This window comes from Pteropus medius, unplaced genomic scaffold, assembly GCF_902729225.1.
Source record: "Pteropus medius unplaced genomic scaffold, Ma_sr-lr_union100, whole genome shotgun sequence".
Taxonomy (NCBI): Eukaryota; Metazoa; Chordata; class Mammalia; order Chiroptera; family Pteropodidae; genus Pteropus; species Pteropus medius.
Genome location: NW_024349803.1, coordinates 14,134,571 through 14,159,703, shown reverse-complemented (window position 1 = coordinate 14,159,703; position 25,133 = coordinate 14,134,571). Strand labels below are relative to the sequence as shown.

The window sequence follows — 25,133 nt, the reverse complement described above, 5'->3', positions numbered from 1 at the left end:
CAAGGGAGTTCTCTCCCCGAACAAGCCTCTGACTCTCAGTCCATGTGGGCAAGTACTTGGCCAGAGGAGACCTCTTTCCCCAAAAGATGCCCTGTGTACAAGTGATTTTGAGGGCGTTACCAGGAGTGAACAGAGGGCTTTTAGAGAAGGAAGGAGGCTCTGCTGAGTTGAGTGGCCAGTGGTTTGTGGGAGGCTGCTCAAAGGAAGGGCCTAGCAGGGTTTTAAATCTCACATGAAAATTCTGGATTCAATGGCAAATTCTATAACATGAAGTTAAGGATATTATCTGAATTACGTAGGCTGAGGCAGGGGAAGGTGGCTCCCCAAGGACATAGAGATGTTACCAGTGGAAAGGGAGCTGTATGCAAGCCAAGAAAGAGCAGCAGATATTCACTTAACGGTGATGATGATGGTGTTTCTCCTTTAAAAAGGAGAACAAAGTGAAAAGTAGGGGAGGTTTGGCTACCCACAAAGCCAGTGAAAGGAGCCCTAAACATGTAGGGGAAGACTCAGCCTTTCCCAGACTCTTCTCCATTTCCTTCACCACTTTTTCAGGGCTCTGCTCCTCACAAGTTTGCTCTGATGAGCCATGCTGGGTTTTCTGATCTGTTGGACAGGAGGGTATTGGGTAGAAGCCCAGCATTAAAGATAGGCTGGGACAGCTTGTGTCCTCATGATCCAGAGAGAAAGGGGGAAGGAGAGAGAGAGAATCTGAGGCCATGAGATTTCCGCCAGTATCTTTTCCAATCCAGGAGAGCACTTCTCTGGGCTGGGGTACACACGGTGGATACCTGAAGTGGAAGTATCCACCCCTTCTCACACCAGCCTGCTAAAGTTGGTGACTTGACAGCCTAACACAGGCTTAGCCTGAGGCTTTCTTCTGTAGACCTCATCTGAGAAACCATCTGAAGCAGAGACGCCCAGCTGTCCACTGGAGACGTGTGCTTCTTTTTGTGGCATGGAGCTGTTGTGGGATGTAGCTGCCCAGCCAGGGATGGCATTTCCCAGCCCTCTTGCATCTGGGAGGGGCTGTGTGACTGATTCTTGCCAATGAAGGTGTGAGAAAGTGATGTTCCAGCTCAGGTGGTTAAAAGTGGATGGACTTTCTCCATTCTCTCTCTTCTTCCATCTCCTGGCTGGACATCAACTCCTAGATGACCTTGGAGGCCATGCACTGAAGATGGCAGCAGCTTTTTCGTTCTGTAATCCCCAAGAGAATGAAGAATAACTGCATTGAGAGATGTCTCCTCTGCCTCCTCCTCTACCCACTGGCCCACTGACCAGGAACACCTACACTGGCCTTTACATGTTACATTATGGCATGAAAATATTGGGATTGATTTGTTACAGCAACTAACATTATTTTATTTAATATTATATCCATGGCTTAATAACAATAATGACAACAGCCTACTGTACATCAGAAACCATGTGACTCGTGTTAGATGGCACAATCTCAATTCTCACCAAACTCTAAGGTATAGACTATTACCATCCTCATTTTATATGGAGGCTGAGAGAGATTCGTCAACTTGCCCAAGATCACACATTCCTTTACTGAGTCCTTCAACAAATGTTTATTGAGGACCCAGATGTGCCAGCACAGTCTGAGCCTGGGGATACAGCAGCAAATGAAGAAAGTTCCTATCCTCATGTAGCTGGCATCCCAGTGGGAGGGAGGCAATCACTAAACACACACACATATGCCTAAGGGATGAGGAAAATGAACACAGGGCACAGGCACAGAGGGTAAAGGGGATGGGGTACTGGTGAACGACCAGAAGCAAAGTAAAGCAAATGGGGTTCCCAGGATGCAAAAAAGAGGCCAGTGCTTGAGTGGTCCTAAGAATGAGTGTCCCCTTACATTTTGTACCCCAGGAGCCTCGCTTACTCCACCTGGTTCCAGCTCTGGCCTGGGATGTACTATCTTGGTAGGGTGGTAACACGAGGTGGTAACATTTGCGCAGAGGCCTGAGGAGCTGAGGAAGACAGGCATTTAAGAATCTGGGAGAAGAGTGTCCCAGGCACAGGACCAGTAGATGCTGAAGGTGGAGCATCCTCTGCCTGTGAGAGCAGGAGCAGGAGGCCACTATGCTTGAACACTAAGGCCCTGGGGGAGGTTAGTGAGAGATGAGTCTGAAGGGTATGCGTGCCAGGTCATGCAGGTCCCTGTGGGCCATTGTGAAGACTTTAGTGGGAGGCACAGGAGGGTGCTGAGCACAGGAGGGGCACGGCCTGACTTTGTTCCAGTAGGATTCCTCTCTCTGCATGGGAGCAGAGGCTGTAGGGGTAGGGTGGGGAGAGAATAGTGGCAGGGAGAGCAGGGAGGAGGCTATTGCAATCATCCAGGTGAGAGATGGTTGGGTGGCAGCAAGGTGAGAAGTGGGCATATTCTAGATCCATTTCAAAAGCCAACAGGACTCGCTGATGGATTAGAAGCAAGGTGTGAGAGAAAGGGAGGAGTCAAAGATGACCTCGAGGTTTTTGGTTGGTGCACCTGACTGTTTACTCCAATGGAAGGGCTGTGGGAAACGCCGATTTGGGAGTGGCATCCTCAGGAAAAAAGAACCCATGAGCCCTTTTGAAGGCACAAAGCCAGCCCAGAACATGGCAGTGTGCTGGCTGTCTGAGCTCCATACTGTCACTGGCTGCAAGAGAGAGGGGGCTCAATTCAGCAGGGCAGGGGCTTTGTGGGGAGAAATGACTCTCCCACCCCAGGTCATTGGGTGCTCACCCTCCTCTGCAGGACAGCAGGAGGGAACCTCAGAAGGCATCAGACAAGAACCTAAGAACCGAATTGGCTTTGAAAACCCGGTTTTTCTGCGTGGTTCTTACGTGGTCACATGGCGCCCCTTGGCGGCCAGCTTAGCTTTTCACAGCCCTCTCCTCAGCCCACAGAGTATACAGTACACTGTGAAAGCAAGGCTGCCCTCCTACGCTAGCTCCCTTCCCCGGAGGCAACGACTGTTAGAGTTTGTTTCCCTTCAGACACTCAGCATGCATCCTTTCAACTGATTCTTGCTGAGGGTTTACTATGTGCCGAGCACACTTGGCATTTTTGCGCTCTGCATCTCTTCTCAACACAGAAGCCAGAGGGCAGATCCTGTTCCTTCTCTACTCCCAACTCTCCCCTACCCCACTCCACTTGGAGTAAAGGCCAAAGTCCCTACAATAGCCATGACCTGCCCTTGAGCTTTCAGACCTTCCTATAACTCTCTCCTTCTCTCCCTCTGTTTCAGCTACATTGGCCTCATTCTCTTTTTTTGTTGTGATAAAATAGACACAACACAACATTTATCATTTTAACCATTTGCGAGTGTACAATTCAGTGGCATTAAATACATTCACGAGGTAGTTTAACCAGCACCGCTATATATGCTCGAAACTTTTTCCTCATCCCAACAAAAACTCTGCACCCATTAAATGCCAACTCTCCCTCATCCCTTCCCTCCCAGCCCCTGGCAACCTCTAACTTTCTGTCTCTATGAATTTGCCTATTCTAGGTACGTCATATAAGTGGCATCATACACTATTTGTCCTCTGTGCCTGGCTTATTTGCTAAGCATAATGAAAACAGTCCAACCATATTGTAGCATATATCAAAGTTTTATTCTATTTTATGACCAAATAATATTCTATTTTAAGAGTAGACTACATTTTATTTATTCATTCATCCACTAATAGACAGTTGGGTTGTTTCCACGGTTTGGCTATTGTGAATAATGCTGCTATGAACATAGGTTGGCCTCATTACTTTTTCTTCCACCTGTCAGGCACATCCCTGCCTAAAGGACTTTGCGCTGGCTGTTCCCTCTGCTGGGAACGATAGTCCCCAAGAGAGCCACATGGCTCATTTCTCACTGCCTTCAGGTCTTTGTTCACATGATGCCTTCTCAGTGAGGCTTACTCTGACCACCCTCCTAAATACTGCGACCTGGCCCTCCCCATCCCCTTTACTTGAGTTTTTCTGTTTTCTATAGCACTTTCTAACATACCATATAATGTACATATTTAGTATATTTATTGCTTCATGTCTATGTCTCTCCATTAGAATGTCAGCTTCATGAGAGTAAGAATTGCTGTCTGGTTTAGCTCAGTCACCCATCTAGGCAGGTGTTCAACACACAGGTTGTTAAATTAACCTAAAATCGCATGCCTAAATAAATTTCTGAGTTATACATTTTAAACTGAAGTCACAAGACTAATGTGTTAGATGCTCTGCATGTCAAACTCTCTTAAATACCTTAAATACTTAAAATACCACATATACACAGATTATTTCAAATATGAGTTGGAAGCGGGGTTAACTTCTCAACTGACTTGAGCGTACATATCTCCAGATACTTAGCTCAGAGGAATGAGATCTGAAGCTGCAGACAACCAGTAGAATTTTTTCTCACAATCTGAGGATGACGCTGAGCTCTTTATTCTCATCCCTGGGACCATCTTACAGGTGTACAGTTGAGGGGGTGAGTGGGAGCAGAAATCCAGTTTGCAGCCTACTCATTAAGCTCAGGTCTTGAGTCCTGGCACAGGGCTGCATCTGTTGGAGAGAGGAAGATCTCTTTCCCATTCACCAAAAGCCCTTGTAGACTGGCCATGGCCCTGCTTTGTCAAAGGAAAAGCCAGCCAATGATCTGCCAATAGGGTGGCCTTGCAGCTCACATGTCCCCAAGTTAAGACCATATTTCCTACTTTTCAGGTCTGTTGAGGCTGCCACTACCCACACACCTCTTCCACTATATTCAATGAATGTAGTTATTATTCGACTCTATTCTGACTTCCCATCCGGCAGGGCCATGACTCTCAAAGACATTTCCATAATACCAGTTTGGATCCTCACACCTCCTATGGCAGTATCTGGCTCAGCTTGACACAACTGTCAAGGCGTTTGAATGGGATCTCACTTCCTTTTTCTTTATTTAACATTAACATATTCCTTCCTATATGCCAGGCCCTGCTCCAGCACCTTCCAAATATTAACCTATTTAATCCTCCAGCCTAGGAGGTAGGTATTATTCTTCTTCCATTTTACAGATGAGAAAACTAAAGCTCAGAAAATTTAAGTGACCCACCAGCGATCACACAGCTATGGGGCTGGGATTCACACCCCAGCTGACCGGCTCTGGAGTCTGTGCTTATAATCATGATGACTGGCTACCTCTTAAATTTTTTCTTGTTCTTCCTTTCTCCCTCTCTTCTTTTTCTTTCCTCCATTCTTTGTTTCCTTCCTGACCCTGAACAGCTGCCACCTGCTTCCCCTGTCACACCCAATTCTCCAGACCAGGCCCTGCCCTCCTGCGGCCCTGCCAGTCTTTCCATCATTACTCTCGTTTCCCTGTGCCAGCAGACGTGGGGTGCCATTCTCTAGCCCCTCAATCAGCCTGCTCATGACCTCAGTGGCAGTTGGCAGAGGCCTTGGGAGATAGGGCCTGGGCCAACCTGGAGAGGGGCTGCATCTTTGGGGAGTTACATGCTGTGCCGCACACCTTCCCCTGATGTACACTTATCCACATTGTGATTTCCTTTTCTTGCTCAGGGATTTTCATGTGATGCCAAGGCATCTTGTGCTGCTTGGGATGAATTTAGACAATAAGGGGTCAGAAAGAGAGAAAGAGAGGGAAAGGGACAAAGGGTTGGGGGAGAGTGCCCTAGCAAAGGTGGAAGGCAAAGGTGAAGAAAGCCAGCTGTCTGAGATGGTACCTTTAGAAGCAGCTCCCTGCAGTGCTGGGAGTGCCTTAATACGAACCTGAGAATGAATTTTTCTAAGTTTCTCAAAGGACGAATGTTCTTCTCCATGACAATGCCTTTGCATATGCTGATGCCCCCGCCTGGAAGGCCCTTCCTGATCATTTCTACCTGAGGGCTCTGCTCATGTGTTGCCACCTCTGGGAGGTCGCCACGGGGGATTTCATCAGCCTCCCCTTTGATGCCAGAGCATCTGCACACATGTGTATACCTCTTTTTCTCTTTCTTTTTTAAAAAGTAATTGACTTATGAGCTGCCGTGTCTCCTACCAGTTGAGGCTTCCTTGAAGACTGAGACCATCCTGCCTGATTCTCCTCACACTCTCTATCTCTATGCCTCGTACATGCTTGGTCCTTGGAAAATTCTAAGAGATACAGAAAGGCTCAGAGATCAGGCCTTCACAGAAAAAAAAAAAAGTAAGGGTTGTGAAAGTCTCAAGATGACTCTGGGTTCAGCACTTACCAGCCGTGTGACCTTGGGCAAGTCTCCTAACCTCTCTGTGCCACAGATTCCTCACTTATAAAATGAGAACGATATTAGTTTGTACCACATAGGGTTATCCTACAATTAAAGGAGTTAAGACATGTAAAGCACATATAATAGTGACTGGCACATACAAATCACTCAGTAAATATTAGTCATTATCATTAATATTAAATAGAACTAATTATATAGTTACCCAAAAGATTTAGTAATGCAAGTGCTTTTGATAAACTGTAAAGCATACAGGAAGATCTTTGCCACCACCATTCTTAAAAATATCAATATAATGGCAGTGGCTGATCCATCATGATTTCCAGAATTAATTCACAAGCTACAGCCACATTATAATTTTTTTGAAGAAATGAAATGGTGAATGTGACACTGGCTTTTGTCAATAATAGAATGACAGGCAAAATCGTGATGGTTTAATTAAAGGTTCATCACCTGACTTCAAACATAGTCCTGCTGATAAGCATGGTCAGTTCTAGGACTAATCCAGTTTCAGACATTCAAGGTATTTTCACTCTCCATGTTCTGGGAGCCAAGGCAGGAGGGGACTATGAGAACCAGAGTTGGGTCTGTTGCTTTGCTTCTGACAAGTTGGCAAGTCTCTTGTGTGTGTCAATACACAAATAGGAGTGACCGTCCACTCCTATCAACCCCGTAAAGTTAAAAAAATATATTATTTTTGGCTATCAGATTGAAAAAATAAAAGATCTTGAAAGTCTTTGGAACTCATTTTACCTGTACAGAAGGGAAAACTGAGGCCTAGAGAGGGGAAAGGACGGTTGAAAGTCACACAGTAAGGTGTGGCCAGGGCTAGAACCCAGGTCTCTGGACTCACTGCCCTTCCACTGGCGATTGCCTTCCAAAATCTCAATGCTCCCTACCCTGGGAGCTCCATGTCCTTAAACGGAAGGTACTGGAGGCTCAATGATAGTTGCAGAATCAGTCCTTCTGTTCAGAAGTGGAGCCACTCCCCCCCCCCAAGCCACCCCGCCAACCTCCCTGTCCCTGGCAGCCACCAATCTGTTCTCTGTATCTATGAGCTCAGTTTTTTGTGTTTTTAAGATTCTACATATAAGAGAGATCATATGGTTTTTGTCTTTTTCCATCTGACTTACTTCACTTAGTATAAATGCCTTCAAGTTCCATCAATGTTGTTGCAAATGGCAAACTTCCATTCTTTTTTATGGCTGAATCACATATATATATATATATATATATATATAATATATATACACACATATATATTATATATATATAAAATATATATGTATATATATACTATATATATATATAGTGTGTGTATATATATATATATATATATATATATACACACACATATATAGTATCACTTCTTTTTTCAATCCATGGATACTTAGATTGTTTCCATATCTTGGCTATTATAAATAATGCTGCAATGAACATAGTGGGGGGGCATATATCTTTTTGAGTTAGTGTTTTCATTTTCATAGGCTAAATGCCCAGAATTAGAATTACTAGATCAGTTGGAAGTTCTGTTTTTAATTTTTTGAGGAATCTCCATTGTTTTCCATATTGGCTGCATCAATTTACATTCCCACTAACAGTGCACGAGGGTTCCCTTTCCTTCACTTCCTTGCCGATACGTGTTACTTCTTGTTACCTCGCCAATACTTGTTTTTGTTTTTGCCTATGTGGGGATTATATTGTATGCTGTTTTTATCCCAGTTTTATTGAAAAAGAATAGACACACACCACTGTATAAGTTTAAGACATACAGAATGATGGTTTGATTTACATACATTGTGAAATAAATACAATAGATTCAGCTAACATTCATCTCATATAGATACAATAAAAAGAAAATAATAAAGCAAAAAATAATTGTTTTTCTATGTTGAGAACACTTAGGATTTACTTGCTTAACAACTTTCCTACATATCATACAGCACGTGTTAGCTATAATCATCAGGTTGCATATTGCATCCTTAGTACTTATTTATCTTGTAATTGGTAGTTTGTACCTTTTGATCACCTTCCTCCAATTACTCCCTCCCTTCCCCTTCATTGTGGTTTTGATCTGCATTTGAAGACGCCACAGATTTCCCCATGCTATACATCTTCCTGACGGATACACCCTCCCATTGCAAGTCCCCACGCTCATGTGGTTCTATTCAAGATCATTCCACATCCTCCAAGTCTCCTGAATAACTCTTTAATCTCTGGCTCACAAGAACTTTGATTCGAATTAATTTAGAACTGTATTTGGGATTGGGGTAGTAGGTGTTAAAGACCGCACCCCCACCCCTGCTGGCTCATTCATTGTACACCTTGGTCAAGAGCTAAAGAATTATACTACGTACAGGTTTCAGTTTTCCCACCAATGGGGTAGAGAGCAAGAGGTCTGGCTTTAACGTATTGTACGTAAGTACTTAGGACGTCAAAACGTCGCAAAATTACCGAGCGGCGCTCTGCTGGTTCTCACAGCGCCTGCGCAGATACCTCCGATCGCCCAGCGCTGTTGGCATCTGTCCCCGCCCACTTCGCGCCCTCGAAGACTCGGCGATCCGCGGGCTGCTGTCAGCTGCTTCCGGTTTCGGCGCCGCCACAGGCGCGCCTGCCGAGCGCCAAGCAACCGATGCAGATGGCGGCTGCGACTGTGTGAGGAGCCGCGGAGGCTCAGAGCCCGGGCCGAGGACTGGACAGGCCTGCGAGCCCGCAGGAGCCCGGCCCGGTACAGCGGGTCGGGCCAGGCCTGAGGGGTCGGGGGCGCCGCTCGCCTCAGGCACGGAGACTGGCGGGCCGTGCGGGTGTGGGATGAAGTGGTTGTGGTGGGTGTGACGTGCGCGGTGGGCCAGCTGGCTTTCGGGACGTGCAGTTCGCTCGTGTGTGTTTGCCTTCAGTAGGGTCCGTTTGGGTGTATGGTGACGCGGGGCGTGTACAGTTGGGTTTGGATACGCATTTGAAGGGTGCGTGGGTGGGCTTCTGGATGGTCGTGTTTGGTTCTCTGGTTGTGTGAGGTTGAGGCGTTTGGTGCAGTTTGTGTGCAGTTGTTTGTAGCGTCTTAGGTGGCGTGTGATGTGTGAAGTTGTCGTGTCTGCACTGTGGGGTTGAGTCGTTCATATGTGTGGTTTTGCGACGTGTGCATAACCGTGTCGAGTTGGGTGGAGGCGGGTTGTGTGCGGTCGTGACGCGGTGATGAGTGCGGCTGTGGGATGTGTAGTTTATGCGGCATGGGGCCGCATAGCATTCATGCCGAATGTATAGGTGCAAGATATGTAGGGTTTATTTTGTTTTTTGTTTTTGTTTTTGTTTTTTGAATGGTTTAGAGTGTGAGGACTTGCATACGTTATGGTTTGGTGGTTTATGTAGTCTGGCTTGGTGGTTTATGTAGATGGTTTTGTGGTGTGTGTGTGGTTGTATGATCTTACAGTTCAGTTCGTTCATTGAGTTTCTTCGTAGTTTGTGCCAGGCGCTGTGCTAGACCTTGGGGTTATAATAGGGGAAACAGACATCGTCTCTGTCCTTACAGAGCTTACAGGTTTATGAATTTAGTCACTTAAGATACTTGTGATATAAATTGAGATCACTGCTGTGAAGTGCAGGAGCTGTCAGATGGGAGAATGCTTCAAGAGGCACTTCCTTGAGGAAGTGAGGTTGGATTGAGATGTGAAGGGTGTGTATGTGTTTGATTTGTGGTTGTGAGGGGTGAGTGCACAGGAAGGAAGGGGCCTGTCAGCGTGTCAGAGGAACCACTGGCTGGGGAGGGAACTGGAGCTGCTGTTTCAGTGACTATTTGGAAAAGAGGCTAAGATCCACTTGTATATAGTCTTTGGATTTCTTAGCTAAAGGAAAATAGCAGGGACTTGGTGTTTCAGTTGTTTATTTTCTAGGTCACTGCCACCCTTCAGCTTTGAGGACCAGGCAGGCAGTCCCTCCTCAGTGGCCCTCTAAGCAAATCCATCCAAAGCTGAGGGTCATACTTTCCCCTCATTCTCTACAGTGGTTGGCAGCTTCAAGCTCTTGGGGAGAAATGTCTGCTTTTGTGGAATGATTTTGTCTGGATTGTCCTTATGGCCAGGAGTCTTTCTGAGGTGACACTGCAAGTGACTTTGTCATGGACCAATAAAACTGAAAATGTAACTTATTAAGCCCTGAATTGTTTACGCACCAAATCCTTTTATTTTTGAAGCAGTGAGAACATTAGGCTTCCAGCTAAACTGTCACTTACTGGTTTATAAAATCTAGTAAGTTCATTGGAGAGGAAGTGCTCTACCAGTATAAAATACAAATTAGATTTTTCTTTTTGACCACTAGGTTTCTAATGCTCCTCCTTAGACTGAGATTGGGATTTTTGTTTGGTTTGGTTTGGGTTTTGTTTGTGTATTAGGGCAGACACTACCTCTTTTTCATTGTTGCGTTTTTGACACAGGTGCAAGAGCTTAATATATGTGGTTGAATCAATGATCGAGGTTCAGAAGAGTCAAAGAAAAACTTCTGTTTGTTGATAGCTACTTCAGACATTACCCGTGATCTACAAATTATGAAGTTGGACCATTTGGAAACAACGTTAGAAAATTGTCTTGGTATTGTGTTTGCTGTTGAAGTTGAATTTTCCTTTCTTCAAGAATCTGTGCTTCCCACTTTATTGAGTCGCTGTTGTCCAGTGATGTTCTCATATCTACGATGGTTTTGTGTTTTGATCTAAGGATTTGAGAAAGCAGTTCGTGTTCTCAAACTTGTGCTGAACAAACATTAAGTACCCTTGTTGAATTGTGAAAAAAACAAAGAAAATTCTCAATTGCTGGTAATTTGCCTGATTAGACCCCTTTTCCTTCCTTTCTCAAGGCTTCTCCTACTCCAGAGAGGAGATCTCATCCAGGGCCATGATACTACTTCCTCATCATCCATGTGCTGCTTGGTCAAACTAATGCTGCAGGAGCCCTGGTCCTTTGCAGAGGCATCAAGCTGACTCTTGGCATGAGGCCCCTGCTTTGTGGGGCTTGAGAGAGACACTGCCATGGCTTCTCTGGATGACCCAGGGGAAGTGAGGGAGGGCTTCCTCTGCCCTTTGTGCCTGAAGGACCTGCAGTCTTTCTATCAGCTTCATTCACATTATGAGGAAGAGCACTCTGGGGAAGACCGTGATGTCAAAGGGCAAATCAAAAGTAAGAGGCGAAGATTTTGCTTATCCCATTCTGCCATCGGGAGCTTTAACTCATGGCATAGTTTTCATCAACTTCCATGTTGCTGCCAGAATATGAAAATAATCATCATAAATTAATAATAGTCACAAACATATATCTAGTGCTTACCATGTGCCAGACATTGTTAAGAGTCTTTCCATGTATTAACTTCATTTAATCTTCACAATTGCTATGTGACTATGAGCCCCATTTTCCTGTTAAGGGTATCAGACACAGAGTTGGATAACCTGCCTAAAGTCACACAATGAGGCAGAGCCAGCCAGTCTTTGAACCTAATAAATGTAATTACTGTGCTCTGTTGTCTCTTGCTAGACTTTGAATTATCTACCCTAAGAGGGTTTTAGAGTAGAATTTCTTTCCTTTGCTATGAAAGTGGAGGCACATTGTTGACTCATTTACTTGTCACAAATTCAAAACCTTTCTGCCATCCTTTTTTGAACTAGGCTTTGTCCTCTGTAGCTCAGGAAAAGGAATGTCATAGATGAAAAGCAAAGAAAACCAAAAAAGTTAAAACTTGGTATTTGAGTTTCCAAGGGCTCAGGTCTTAGAGAGTTGCAGAAATAATTTCTCAAAGTAATTTTAACTATACAGTGTTTATTTCTTGGACTTCAGATTCTAACCCCTACATACAAAGCTGCTGCTCTAGAGTTCACTTTTTAGTGATTCAGCTAACCTGCTTCTTACAGCTGGTAGCATGTCTGAAGGCAGTGAGAGTAAAGAGATCTGGATGCTGTATTCACAGTTCTTTATTGGGTAGGAGAGAAAGGAATGATCATGTATTTGTAAGTGTACTTTGGCCTCCACACATTGCCAGTAACATGCACCCTGCAATCAAATAGTCACACTCTGTCACATTTTTCAGTTCAGTAAAAAAGAGTTGCTGAAAGTGTTAACATTTATAACATATCAAAAAACATGACAAAACATTTTCAAAATCCTGAGGGCTATGATGGACCAGGTGGTTTCTGGCTGGAACAAGACTGTGACAGGAGGCCAAAAAAAAAAAAAGTTTTTTGTGCTGTATAGTTTTCAGAGTTCTTTCACATATGTTATTTCATTTGACTCTTCAATCCTGCAGGAAGGTGGTTGGTCTCATTTTACAGAGAAAAAATAAGGCTCGGAGATGTTGAATAACTCATCCAGAGTCACACAGGAATTGACCTCTAAGTCTAATGCTGCTTTTTCCACATGGTATCACCGATGATGTGAGGTCCTGTATTCCAATTGCAGCGTGTTCTGCAGCTGGAAGACAAACTGATTATTTTGGTTTCCTTTGGACAACTGAAGGGCCTCCATGATTTTCAATGAGTGTCCAGTCAGTGTCAGCTGAACTGGGTCTTACACTGTGATATCACTAAGACTTTGATGCCAGTTGGTAAAGAGGTTATAGAATGTCCTCAGATTCCTGTGATAACCCTTTTATTAGAGGAAAAATGTTTAAGGTTATTTAGGGAATAATAGTTTTGAATCTATTTGGAGAATACTAAATAGAGTAGAAATTTTGTTCCTTGTGAAAGAAACTTGAAAGTATTCACTTGTTTTTTTTCCTCCATTCCCCCTGCCCTCTCTACCTCTACCTTGAACCAAAAGATTTGAGTTAAGCATTCTTTAGTAGGGAAGGAATTCTTGATTATGTTGTAGTTTTCATGTTTCAGAATCGGGAAAGTAAAGTTTTAAAAATTAATATCAAAGATTTTTGAGAAAGTCCTTTGAAAAGCAGATCACCTCTCCATTTGGTCTTTTGATTCTTAGGTTTGTGACATTACTAGTTTAGGGAAATGAAATGTTAAAACCAAGAGTGACCCTTGGTTTCACATTTTGGAGGCAGTTTAGAAAAGAAAATATAAACTTGATATTACTAAAAAGTTGTCGCTGGGTTTGGGCTTCATCCTTGGTTCAGCTTCAGTTTAGCACATCTACAGTAAGTAGAAGAAAAGGTGGGTGAGGATTAACTTTGGCTTCTGTTTCGTAAGTGTTTTAAAAAGCATATTGGATTGTTCTTAATTGGCCTCTCTTAAAGGGCTATACCAAGCCTGGGAAGGATGCCAGGCACTTTATCTATGCCTCTTAAAGTGATTGAATGGCATGGACTGCCTGTTTAACTTGACACAGTTTAGTCTTGTTTGCAAAAATGAATTGGTGTTTGCAAACTCAAATTTCTTGTGTGCTGGACCCTTTGTTTACATCGGATACTTTCCTCTCCACTGTTAAGAAAGACTAATATATTTTAGAGGGTGTCCTTCAGTTCTGGAAGACCTTGTTTTTCCAGTTGAAGAAAGCTATCATCAGAATGACTGATGATCAGGAAATTTGCATATTAACCTGACTGTCTAACAAAGACATGTCTATAACCTTATCTGTTTTACCCACTACCTGCCAGCCCCTCCATGTCTGCATTTATCTAGATATTTGAAAATCTGTGAGAGTGTTTTTAATGTTATTCAAGTGACAGTGTACTTCAAAATCATATCATTTTGTATTGTTATGTCATTTCGCATTATATCATTTTGTATTAAATTTGATATTTCCTATTGGATTCTAGTAGCAGAGAGGGATAGCAGTCACCCAAGATTTAAGAACATTAATGAGAGCAACTTAGAATTGTGACTTTTCTTCCCACCAGTAGACTGTTGTTCCATTTTAATAGTAAGTCCTTTTACCTCGGTGCAGGTGGCAGAACCCCTCCCTGTTCTGCATAGGCATGATATTCAAATTGATGCTAACTAGGGAGAGTTGGGGCTCTCGTTTCAAATATATGAGGTTTCCAGTTCCAGCCCTGCTGCTCATAAGCTCTCTGATCTTCCCCCTCTTTGATGTCATGTCCGCGTTTGTAAGTAGGGATACCAGCTGCCTCACAATGTGAGCGTGAACTGACGTAATGTATTTGAAAGCATTTTGCTCTGTGGCTGGTACATACAAGGGATCAACTTAGGAAACATTTTCTCTTCTTACCAAGTCTAATTCCCTTTGTGTTATATTGTAGGTGTTATAGGTCTCTTGAAGCTTTTTGTCAATATTCTCACACATGCATTTAGTAAGTGAATAGGTGAAGAAGAACTCTATGTACAGTTAAGCATTATGGGGAACAGCAGCCCTGGGATGTTGGTTTGGCTGAATCATTCAGGAGGTAAACAAGAAGTGTTTACTCATGAGTCCCTAGGGTTAATAAATTAGTACTGTAGAATTTGATTTTAAAAAATATTTATTTTAATTGAGATATAATTTACACATAAGTTTTTAAGTGTGCTAGTCAGTGAATTTTGATAAATGTACATACCCATGTAACCACCTCTCCAATTAATTAGTAGAAAACACTTCCATCACCTTGGTCCCCTCATAAATTTTAAGCCTTTTATTGAATTGGGCTCATAAGTGAGCAGTAACTTAGCTATGCATTGGCCACACAAACCAACTTACTGCTAATACTGCCAAGTGAATAGATTGCTCTGTGGTATTTGTAATACAGTGGTTGCGTGCTTAGAATTGTATTTTATTTGGGATCCAAATTTTTTTTGAGCATTTTTATACAGAGCATAATTATTTCCTCAATTCTTGTGTTTTAAGACTTCCTTTGACTCTTTACTGGATATTCTTCATGGAATCATTTATGCTGTTTGTTTCATTTTTTCAAGGTCTTGTCCAGAAGGCTAAGAAAGCAAAGAACAGGCTGTTGAAACGAGATGATGACCGAGGAGAATCGGGGACCCAAGGATATGAGTCTTTCAGTTATGGGGGGGTTGATCCTTACATGTGGGAACCCCAGGAACTTGGTAAGAAATTCAATTCAGTCATTCAGTAAATGTTTATTGAGCATCTCTATGTTCTAGGTAATGTTTTCAGAGTTGGCTGGGGGAGGCACCAGTAAACCAAAAGGTCTAAGCTGCTTGTGGATCTTATGTCCTAGTGGCGGGGGAGGAAATGAACAAGAATGAGCTGAGCAGCTGCCTCTCGTTAGGCACTGCATTAAATGCTTTCCATGTGTGCTGTTATTCAATCCTCGCAGCACCCCTTGGGGACCTGCCCAGGGTCAGACATCTGGGAAACTGCAGAACTGGGATAGGAATTCAGGTTTGTGACATCAGCCCAGGCGCAGAGTCCATTGACTGGGCTATCTCCTGTCAGATGACACATTATTTGCCTAGTGAGAGGCACTAGTTTGTGCAACTTAATTTTCTAAAACATAATTATAGTATCATCTACTTACTTTCAAAATAATCATCTTTTTTGAGATGATGAAAGTATTCTAAAATATATTCTGGTGATGGTTGTACAACTCTGAATACACTAAAAACCACTGAATTTGTACATTTTAAATGATGAATTATATATGTGAATAATATCTCAATAAAGCTATTACCAAAAAGGTCATGCCACACAGAGTAGAACTAGCTAATCTTACCTGTCCTTTAACTATTGAACGATAACAATTATGACTATAATATTTTCTGTCCATGCAATGGATAAATAATGATCCTTTTATAGTGCTTTATTATATGTTCATATTTATTATCTTGTTCACTTTTCACAAAAGCCTTGAGAAGTAGAATGGCTAGTGACGTTCATTCCCATTTATAGATGAGGAAACAGGCTCTAAGAAGTGAAGTGTTATTTACCCAGGGTCATCTACCATATTTTTATAGTGCCACTACAGAACGTGTCTTTTTGGATGAGGAAAACCCTAGAACTGCACTGTCCAAAATGATGGCCACTAACTGTATGTGGCTATTTAAATTTAAGTAAATCGAAATTAAATGTGAGTTCTTCAGGCATACACTAGCCACATTTCAAGTGCTCAATCTCCACATGTGCCTAGTGGCTACCATATTGGAGAGTAGAAACATTTCCATCATGGCAGGAGAAAATGGCTTTAAAAATAATACTATACACGTGTAATTATGAGTTACATCTGAAAGCCAGTTAGAAACACAAAGGAGGAATTTCAGGCATGTGAATTCTAACTAGCCTTTTGATAGCTTCTTTCACGATTGCCGGTGTTAAATTATCCACGTGATTTTCTGATTAACTTATCTGTTTCAACAACTGAAGAAGGTCACAAATGACTGAAAGGTGAAATGAATGGCAAATTTTAGAAGTTAATATTTACAGTCATCCCTAAGAACTTGAAACTAAAATTTAAATGTTAAGAGTATGGTTAGGGAAGAAAAGATACATGGATGCTTTCCTGGTTTTTGAATTTTTAGTCAGACTCTAAAATCCAAGAATTTTTATTTTTATTTTTGAAATTTATTGAGACTAAGCAGCAAGGTAGAGAGGCTTCCTCAGAGAAATAACAACTCATTTCTCAACTCCTCTTCTAGGTGCTGTGAGAAGCCATCTTTCTGACTTCAAAAAACACCGAGCTGCCAGGATTGACCACTATGTTGTTGAAGTCAATAAATTAATAATCAGGTTAGAGAAGGTAAATTTTGTTGTTTTAAAACACTTTTTTTTTTTCTGCAAGCATAAATTTTCTGGAGGGAAAAATTACATTTCTGCATCATGTGTTATGTACATTGTACATATCTGATGCTGGCAGAGAAACGCGCCACCTGGAGAGGTACAGAGTACGTGGTGGACAGTTGTAACCTGGCTTGTTGTACTGAAGGGAATAACCCAGGTTGACAGACTTGCCACATATCTAGCTTATCCTATGAAGCCCTTTGGCTTCTGGAAAACCTGTCTGCCTTCAGATTCTTTCCTCTTCTGGGTGTTCCAGGCACAATCATGCAATGGAGCATAGTGTGTGATATCATTTGTTGGCAGGGAAGCTGGTGACTAGGTCTATGAGAACTTAGTTGGGTCTAGCATGTAGTGTGGGAACATCTGGTTGGACCTTCTTGTCCTGTGGTACGAGATTGTGGCTTCCTTAGCATGATCACTCTGATTTACTTTGACCTTAGAAATACTTGTGTAGTAGCTGGATTGTGTGGTGGTCATGATAGCAACAAGTACAGTTCTATATGTGTGCTTTGCAGGGCAGAAATATATGGCCAGTTTCATTGTCCAGGAGGACTATGGAGAACTGGGAGTTCCCCATTGCTTTCAGTAGCCACCCCCACAGCATCTTTGCCTACCCCTGGTTATTGCTTAAAGGGCTAAAAATAAAAATATTGGAAGTAGGTCATAGGAAGGGAAGTGCCTTCTAGATTATTCCACGTGAGATTGCTTTTGTGACTTTGTGGGGTTGGGGATAACAGATGAGACTTGAGAAATACAGATGTGGTAATTTCCACTTGACGCCTCTTGCTTGTGGAAAGTATATCCATCACCTGACTAATTCCATTTGGCACTTTTATCTTGTCAGCTCACTGCATTTGACAGAACGAATACCGAGTCGGCTAAGATCCGAGGTAACACTAGAATTTTGCTCACATTCAATTTATCTTTCTCCCTGACGAAATTTCTTTTTTAAAATGACTTGCTTTTTGTTTTTTTGTTTGTTTGTTCTTCTCAAAGCAATAGAAAAGTCCGTGGTACCTTGGGTCAATGACCAGGATGTCCCTTTTTGTCCAGACTGTGGGAATAAGTTTAGTATCCGTAATCGCCGCCACCACTGCCGTCTCTGTGGGTCTATTATGTGCAAGAAGTGTATGGAGCTCATCAGCCTTCCCTTGGCAAGTAGGTAACGTGGAGGCAGGGCCCTTGACTCTGATCTCCTCCAGAGACTAGCTTGTTTGCTAATCACCCCTGGGTGATTTTTTGAACTTTTTTGTTTAAATTAATGGCCAGTGGGATCTTCAGTCATTCACTTGTTGATTTCATGAAGCCCACTACAGGCTAGGCACTGTGCTAGGGGCCAGGGATACAATGGTTTGTAACAGAGGTTGACGAATTTTTTCCATAAAAAGTCAGATAGTAAATATTTTAGGCTTTGTAGGCTATGTATGGTCTCTGTGACATTTCTTCTTCATTTTTTAAACCACTTTTTAAAAATTTTAAAACCATATTTAGCTCGAGGGCCATACAAAAATAGGCTGGACTTGGATTACAGGTCATGTTTGCCTACCTCTGGTACATACAGCATTGTCCATTCCCCGAAGGGGTCCTAGCAGGGGATACAGACTCACAAACAAATAATTGCTTTATAAAGAGGTAAGTATGATGAGAGAAGTTGTGTCAGGCACCCAGGAGAGCTGACTATATCTTTAGCAGCTCCGCTTCAAAGTTGAAGATGAGGCTTTGAGAGGAGACTATAAAACAGGGTCTTGAAAAATGAGCAGCAGGCTAATCCTTTCCTTTGAGATAAAAGTTATAGACAGACATCGTCATATAGAACACACTTTAGTGTTATAATATGAGAAACATATGAGGAAGAGCAGAAACATGGATGCTCATGGTTGGGAGATGATACTCGAGAAGAGCTTTGAAAGATGACTAGGGTTACAAGGAGACGGGGCAGGAGGGCATCCTGGGTAAAGAGCAGGACAAAAGGCGTAGAATTTGGAAAGGCCCTGGGGAAGGTTAGTGGATGAGCAAGCAATAGGAGTGTGGAGAACATGTTTAAGAATTATGGGATTGAGGCTACAAAGGCTAGGTGGAACCAGATGTCCGGAACTTCGAATCTCAGCTGGGTAAAAGTTAGTAAAGATGATCTTATAGGCTTTTGGCCAATTCTGGGACATTTGGGGTGGCTTTGCAACCCTAGAGAGTTCTACTGACTCTGCCATGTTATGTTGGCTACAGGGCATCTGAACAGCAGATGCTTCTTCTGTCCAGCTCTGACATCCACTGGGCACAAATTACCTTGATACTCTCCCTTTCTCCCTGAGATCAACTCCCTGTCTCACCTGAGACTTCATAAGCTATATTTTTGGGACACTATTCATATTTCTTCTGTTGGGCTAATTAACCAACGTTTACTGGGCGGCTGCTATGAAGTAGCCCTGTTGTAGGGTACAAATATGAATAAGACACAGTTTCTGACCTCAGAGACATAGATTCCCAGGACAGCTCTGGGGTGTACATAGACCTGTCATACAGGGAGAAGAGTAGGAAGTTCTCCAAGAGGGGTGATGTGGTAGGAACTGCTGATAGGAAGGGAAGATCATTTTTGCCTTAAGGGATAAGGGAGGGCTTCCTAGAAGATGTGCTGTTCAAACTAAACTTTGGAAGGGGTAGGAGTCAGGTGTTTGGGAGTGGAGAAGGCTGTCATATAGTCCAGGGAGAATATAGGTTGTGTCTGAAGCATGGCAAATGGAGGAGGGCAGTAGGTGGTAAGGCCAGGTTAGGGTCATGCCTCGATCCTCAGAGATAGACTGTCCAAGGCCATCTGGCTGGCTCTTTCCTGGCTGACAACAGGAGTCCTTCCCTCCGTAAAACCTGACCCCAGGAAGGTATAGGTGTCGGTGCTTCTTGCCCAAAGGCAGAGCCTACTCTTAATTCATCAGCACCCATGTACTCCCCGTCATGGGCAGTGGGGTGATTGAAGGCTATAGACTCACTGCTGCCTGTTCTATGTTGTGCTTTACAGACAAGCTCACCAGTGCCAGCAAGGATTCCCTGAGTACCCACACCAGCCCCAGTCAGTCACCCAACAGTGTCCATGGCTCCCGTAGGGGCAGCATCAGCAGCATGAGCAGTGTAAGCTCCGTCCTGGATGAGAGAGATGATGACCGAATCCGCTGCTGTACACATTGCAAGGACACACTGCTCAAGAGAGAGCAGCAGATCGACGAGAAGGAGCACACCCCCGACATTGTGAAGCTCTATGAGGTGACTCCTTATGTTCAGTCCTTGGTCTCATTTGAGAAGCAGATTTAGCTTTTCATTACACACATGCCTGCACATTTTGGAAACTGCTTTGGGAAGTTGTTCTTTTTAAACATTTTTAGTTTCTGCTAAATGACCATGGTATGATTTCCTAGTGAGGGCCCTGGATGAGTCACAGAGTCATACTGGGTATGTTGCTGCAAACTTGTTCCCTCACCTTTCCTTGCCTTCTTGAAAGTAGAGGTTGGTGGCTTTGGTGGCCTAGGGACAGGAGGAGAAAGGATGGTTGCCATGCAGTGTGGACAGTTTTTATGCACGAAGGCAGAAGCTGGAGATGGTGATGAACAGTGCCAGAAAAGTTCTGTGACATTTGGGAGCTTCAGGCTTTACAAGTTTGAGTAACTGCCTGTCTATAGGCTTAGAGCTTCCGCTTTTTAGTCCATTCACATGCCTCAGCTCTTGTTAACACTAGCGACCCCAGAACACCTTTAGTAGATACTACTTTGAGAGGAACATAGTATAGTGCCAAAACAAGATTTAGGATTGGACTGGCTGGGCCTTCTAATGGCCAGAGGAGACCTGCAAGCTGAGAAGGATTAGCCAAGAGGAGGTGAGGCAAGGAGGTGGTAGGAGATGGGGAGGAGGGAGATGAGCCCTGGTAGAGGAAACAACTCAGGCAAAAACTGAGCAGAAGAGTGTATATTTGTCCGATGATCACTGAATGGTCACTGTTAGCAGTTCTACAGGTCATGAAGGCTGTGTTTCTGGAATCACTGTGAAACTACTCAGGCTACTAGAAATAGTGTTAATTAAACCCTTTGTTCAGCTGCACATGTAGCCATTATACATCATTTATGCAGAGTTCATGACCTGGTAACTCATATTTGGAAATAGCCACTGTGCTTTTTGCTTCCTTCTTTTTTGAAGTATGCTCTGTAGATGCCTTGTGCTGGTGTCTTGCATCTCCTGACAGTAAGAATGTAGCAACTGCTTCCTTTTCTTTGCCTTGATAAACTCTGGCTTGTGTCCTGGAAGGCTTTGCTCCTCTCAAAAACATCCAGTCAAAAGTTTTGCCCTCTCTTTCCTTCCTGCAAAATTTTCTGCTTGTAAAGTAAGTCTGTGAGTCAGGAAATTGATAACAACAGTAAAAACAAACAAAATGAAACAAAAAACTACTATCTACATTTTAGAAAACTGCATATTTTAAATATATCTCTATTGATGCAGCATAACCTCTGGGTAGGCTTTTGTGTGCCCTTAGAGCACCACTCACTTTCTTTTTTGTTCTTAGAAATTGCGACTTTGCATGGAGAAAGTTGACCAAAAAGCTCCTGAATACATCAAGATGGCAGCGTCATTAAAGTAAGCTGTTCCTCTTTGTTTTTCTAATTCAATGACTCTTGGTATTTTAGGTCATATCTTTAGTAGCTGAAAATGAAAATCTTAACTCTGGCCATGCTTTTCTTTTATGACCGACTGCTGAGAATCTTTGTCATGTCTATTGTTTTCGTGTTTGGGTTTTTTTTTTCCCCCCCCAATTTATTTATTTAATTATTTAATTTAATTTATTTAATTAGTTTCAAGTATACAATACATTGGTTAGACATCTATTTAGTTCGTAAAACGATCCTCCCAAATTGTTCCCTCCCTCCTCTGACCCTCCACCTAGCCAATGTATTAATGCTAACTGCATTCCCTGTGCCATGCTCCCCATCCCCATGACCATCCATCAGCTACTAATTTGTATTTCTTTAACCCTTCACCCCATTCTCCCAGCCTCCCAAGCCCTTCTCCCCTCTGTCCATCACCAAATTGTCCACTATATTTCTGAGTCTGTTTTCGATTAGTTTGTTCTTTTTATTCCTTAGATTCTGCATATAAGTGAAATCATATAGTGTTTATCTTTCTCTGTCTGACTTAAACACTTTCTAGGTCCATCAAAGCAATATCTTTTTCCATCCCCTTCCTTTTCATATGTAGGAATCTTGTTTTCTTATCTTTTCTTCCACTCTATCTTTTAGTTGGAGCATTTAATTCTTTTCCATTTAAGGTACTTATTGATAGGAATGTAATTGTTACCATTCTTTATTCCTGTTTTTGATACATGTTTTTTCTTCTTAAAGAAGTTCCTCCAACATTTCCTGTAATATTGGCTTTGTGGTGATAAATTCCTTTAGCTTATTTTTGTCTGAGAAGCTCCTTTTCCATCCTTCAACTCTAAATGATAGCTTTGCTGGATAAATTATTCTTGGTTATAGATTCTGGGTCTTCATCCTGTTCAATATTTTGTGCCAAGCCCTTCTGTCCTGCATAGTTTTTAAAGTCTTGGTATCTTATCTTACTGTTCTGATTGTGTGTCTTTGGCTTTCCCGTCCTCTAGATAAGGCATTTGATCCTCTTCTCTATTAACTTTGTTTATTACTTTGTTTATTCCATTTAATATATTTTTCGTCTCAGATGATGTGTTCATTTCATACTGGTTCCCTTTTATAATTTCCATTTCCATTTTTGTATTTTTTATCTCTTTGTTGAAGTTCTCTACACTTCCCAAAAGTTCATTGAGCATCTTTATAGCCAGTGTTTTGAACTCTACATCTGTTATATTACTTGACTCCATTATATCTAGATCTCTGTTCTGTTCTCTTATATGGCTTTTGCTTCTTTGTCTTCCCATTTTGGCTGTCTCTCCGTGTCTGTTTCTACATACTAAGCAAAGCTCCTAAGTCTCCTGGTCTTATTAGAATGGATTTGTGAAGTAGGTGTCCAGTGGCACAGTCCTGAGCTGCAGGCCAAATTTAGCCCATGCCTCTGCCCCTCCAGGGCCACCTGCTAAGATTCAGCAAGCAATCCACAGGTGCTGTGCTTATAGTTGCCTCAAAAGGCCATGCCAGAAACCGAGGCCAGCTGCCTCCAGTGTGAGTCAAGGCACTGCTCAGCAAGGAGCACCCGACTCACTGAGGATATACCTGGACGTGGCTTGGGTGGGGCTCTGAGTTGGGGGACATGGAGTTTCAGGGAATTCTCTAGGCGGAGTGACCTCTGTTATCCAGTTTGATGACGTCAGGGTTATGGTGGCATTATGTCCAGCGCACTGGTACAGGGGAGGGCTCAACAGGAAAGAATTGATAACACCACCACTTCTGTACAGAGCAAGTCTCGCCTCATTCCGACAATGTCTCCCTGTAAGTCCCTGGTGCCCCCTGTGCCCAGTCCAATCAGCACTGGTGGTCAGAGTAAGCAGGTCTGTCACTGGGGAAATCTGCTTGCGGACGTGGCCCCTTTAAGAGGCATCTGCCTCTGCCACAACCTCTGTCTCACTCAGCTACTCAAGACCAGGCAGCCTGAGTCCTCACCCCATCCTACCTTCTGCCGTTGCAGGGTGTTTTCTTGGATTTCTCCCTAGCTGTATGGCTTGTTCATCCCAGGCGATTTTTCCTTGCTGCTGCTCCTTGTTTCCATCACAACTTTGATTTGGGCGCCAGAGGTATGAACAGAGCCTCTATCATCAACGCCATTTTTTTTTCTCATGTCTTTATTATTTGTGTGGCGCACATTACTGTCCTATGTAGCCATCCATTTAGGTGACCCCAGCTATTCTGCTTGAGCAGGTTTGGGAAGGGCTTTGGGCAATAGGCACCACTGCTGAGTGCAGCATCTGGAGGTGAGCAAGGGCAGTATGCTTTCTCTTCTTGCCTGGGTAGATGCCACTTAGGGCAGGCATTTTCTTTAGAGCAGGGGTTGGCAAACTTCAGCCCATGGGCCAAATCTAGCCTGCCATCTGTTTCTTTCTTTTAAATCAAGATATAATTCACACACCATAAAATTCACCCTTTTCAAATGTATAGTACAGTTCAGTAGTTTTTAGTATATTTACAAATGTGTACAACTATCACCACAGTCTTAATTTTAAAACATTTTCATCATCCTAGTAATAAACTCCAGACACTTTAGCAGTCAGCTCATTCCCCCTCTCTCGTTATGGAAAAAATTTGCTGACTTTCTTAAGAGCATTGCTCCTTCTGAAGGTTAGTGATATGAGCTAGAATTTGAGGTGCTACTACTAAAATCAAATCCCAGCAGTTTTTTTCCCAACCTGCAGAAAAAAAATTAATTATGGTGTCCAGTGTTCTCAATTTAAGAATTGTCTGCTTTTGTTTTAAGCCTGTATTACCCACCTGCCACCTTTGTAGTTGATGCATGTAAAATTAGATGTATCTTGTTTAGCACAAACCTATATTTTTATTGAACATTTATAGTGACAATATTATATAGCAGTTTCAAAAAACAAAAGTGTAAGCTTGGCTTTTCCTTCATGGTGTCAGTGATCATATTCTAAGCCCATTGTGGGTCTCATATGCAAAGAAAATTAACTTTTTTGTTTGTGTAGTCCTTAAGGAGTTTCCTCACTCTTGAGTCTGTAAATCTCTGACTTTCAAAACATGAAAGACTAAACCCAGTTGGTTTATGGCAAAAACACCCCTTCCCCTGAGTGGAAAGGAAGCAAACTCTATTTCTTGAGCCCTCACAGCCATCATTGTCCTAGGGCCCCTTCTTCCTTATATATGCACCTCCTGCACCCCACTCTTCCTCTTTCCATTCCTGGTTCTGAAGAACTGCAGAGAAAGAAACCATTTTCTTCTCTACCTGTAATTCACTGAGCAAGAGTTTCAGTCAGTAGAACATACTGCCCTTTCTGTGAATAGGTTGGAAGAAGTACCCCAGGTGATTCTGATATATATCTTCCTGAAATAGAAAGTCCTTGGCTTAGAGGATCTGTCTCGTACTCCATTTCTCCCTGAAGCTTACTGGAATCAGTACCCCTCCTCCTATCCCTACCCATTGGTTTGACATTAGAGCAGAACTGTCTTCTACCTGCCAGCAAGGAGAGCTGTGTTCCTGGTAATCTGAGCTAGTACTCAGTATTTTCTTTATGCATTTGTTACCAAGGGGCTCCTTTCCCTGAGTCTTGCTCCTTTTTTGCTTTGTGCCCTGCCCACCACC

The 25,133-nt window shown here is 42.8% G+C and overlaps 1 protein-coding gene across 2 annotated transcripts in view; it reads left to right on the top strand.

Moving 5' to 3' along the window:
* The first annotated feature begins 8,792 nt into the window (after window positions 1–8,792).
* The window catches only part of RBSN (rabenosyn, RAB effector), a 24,795-nt gene continuing 8,454 nt past the window's right edge, over window positions 8,793–25,133 (top strand). The window contains exons 1-8 of one of the 2 annotated variants that reach the window (XM_039837372.1): window positions 8,793–8,950; window positions 11,065–11,384; window positions 15,056–15,193; window positions 16,742–16,842; window positions 17,728–17,773; window positions 17,880–18,041; window positions 19,894–20,135; window positions 21,424–21,494. In XM_039837372.1, coding sequence (XP_039693306.1) covers window positions 11,237–11,384; window positions 15,056–15,193; window positions 16,742–16,842; window positions 17,728–17,773; window positions 17,880–18,041; window positions 19,894–20,135; window positions 21,424–21,494 — 908 coding nt within the window. In that variant the 5' untranslated portion in view covers window positions 8,793–8,950; window positions 11,065–11,236. Of the gene's footprint in view, window positions 8,951–9,534; window positions 10,803–11,064; window positions 11,385–15,055; window positions 15,194–16,741; window positions 16,843–17,727; window positions 17,774–17,879; window positions 18,042–19,893; window positions 20,136–21,423; window positions 21,495–25,133 lie in introns of those variants that run through there. The other variant, XM_039837373.1, reaches the window with a different exon arrangement.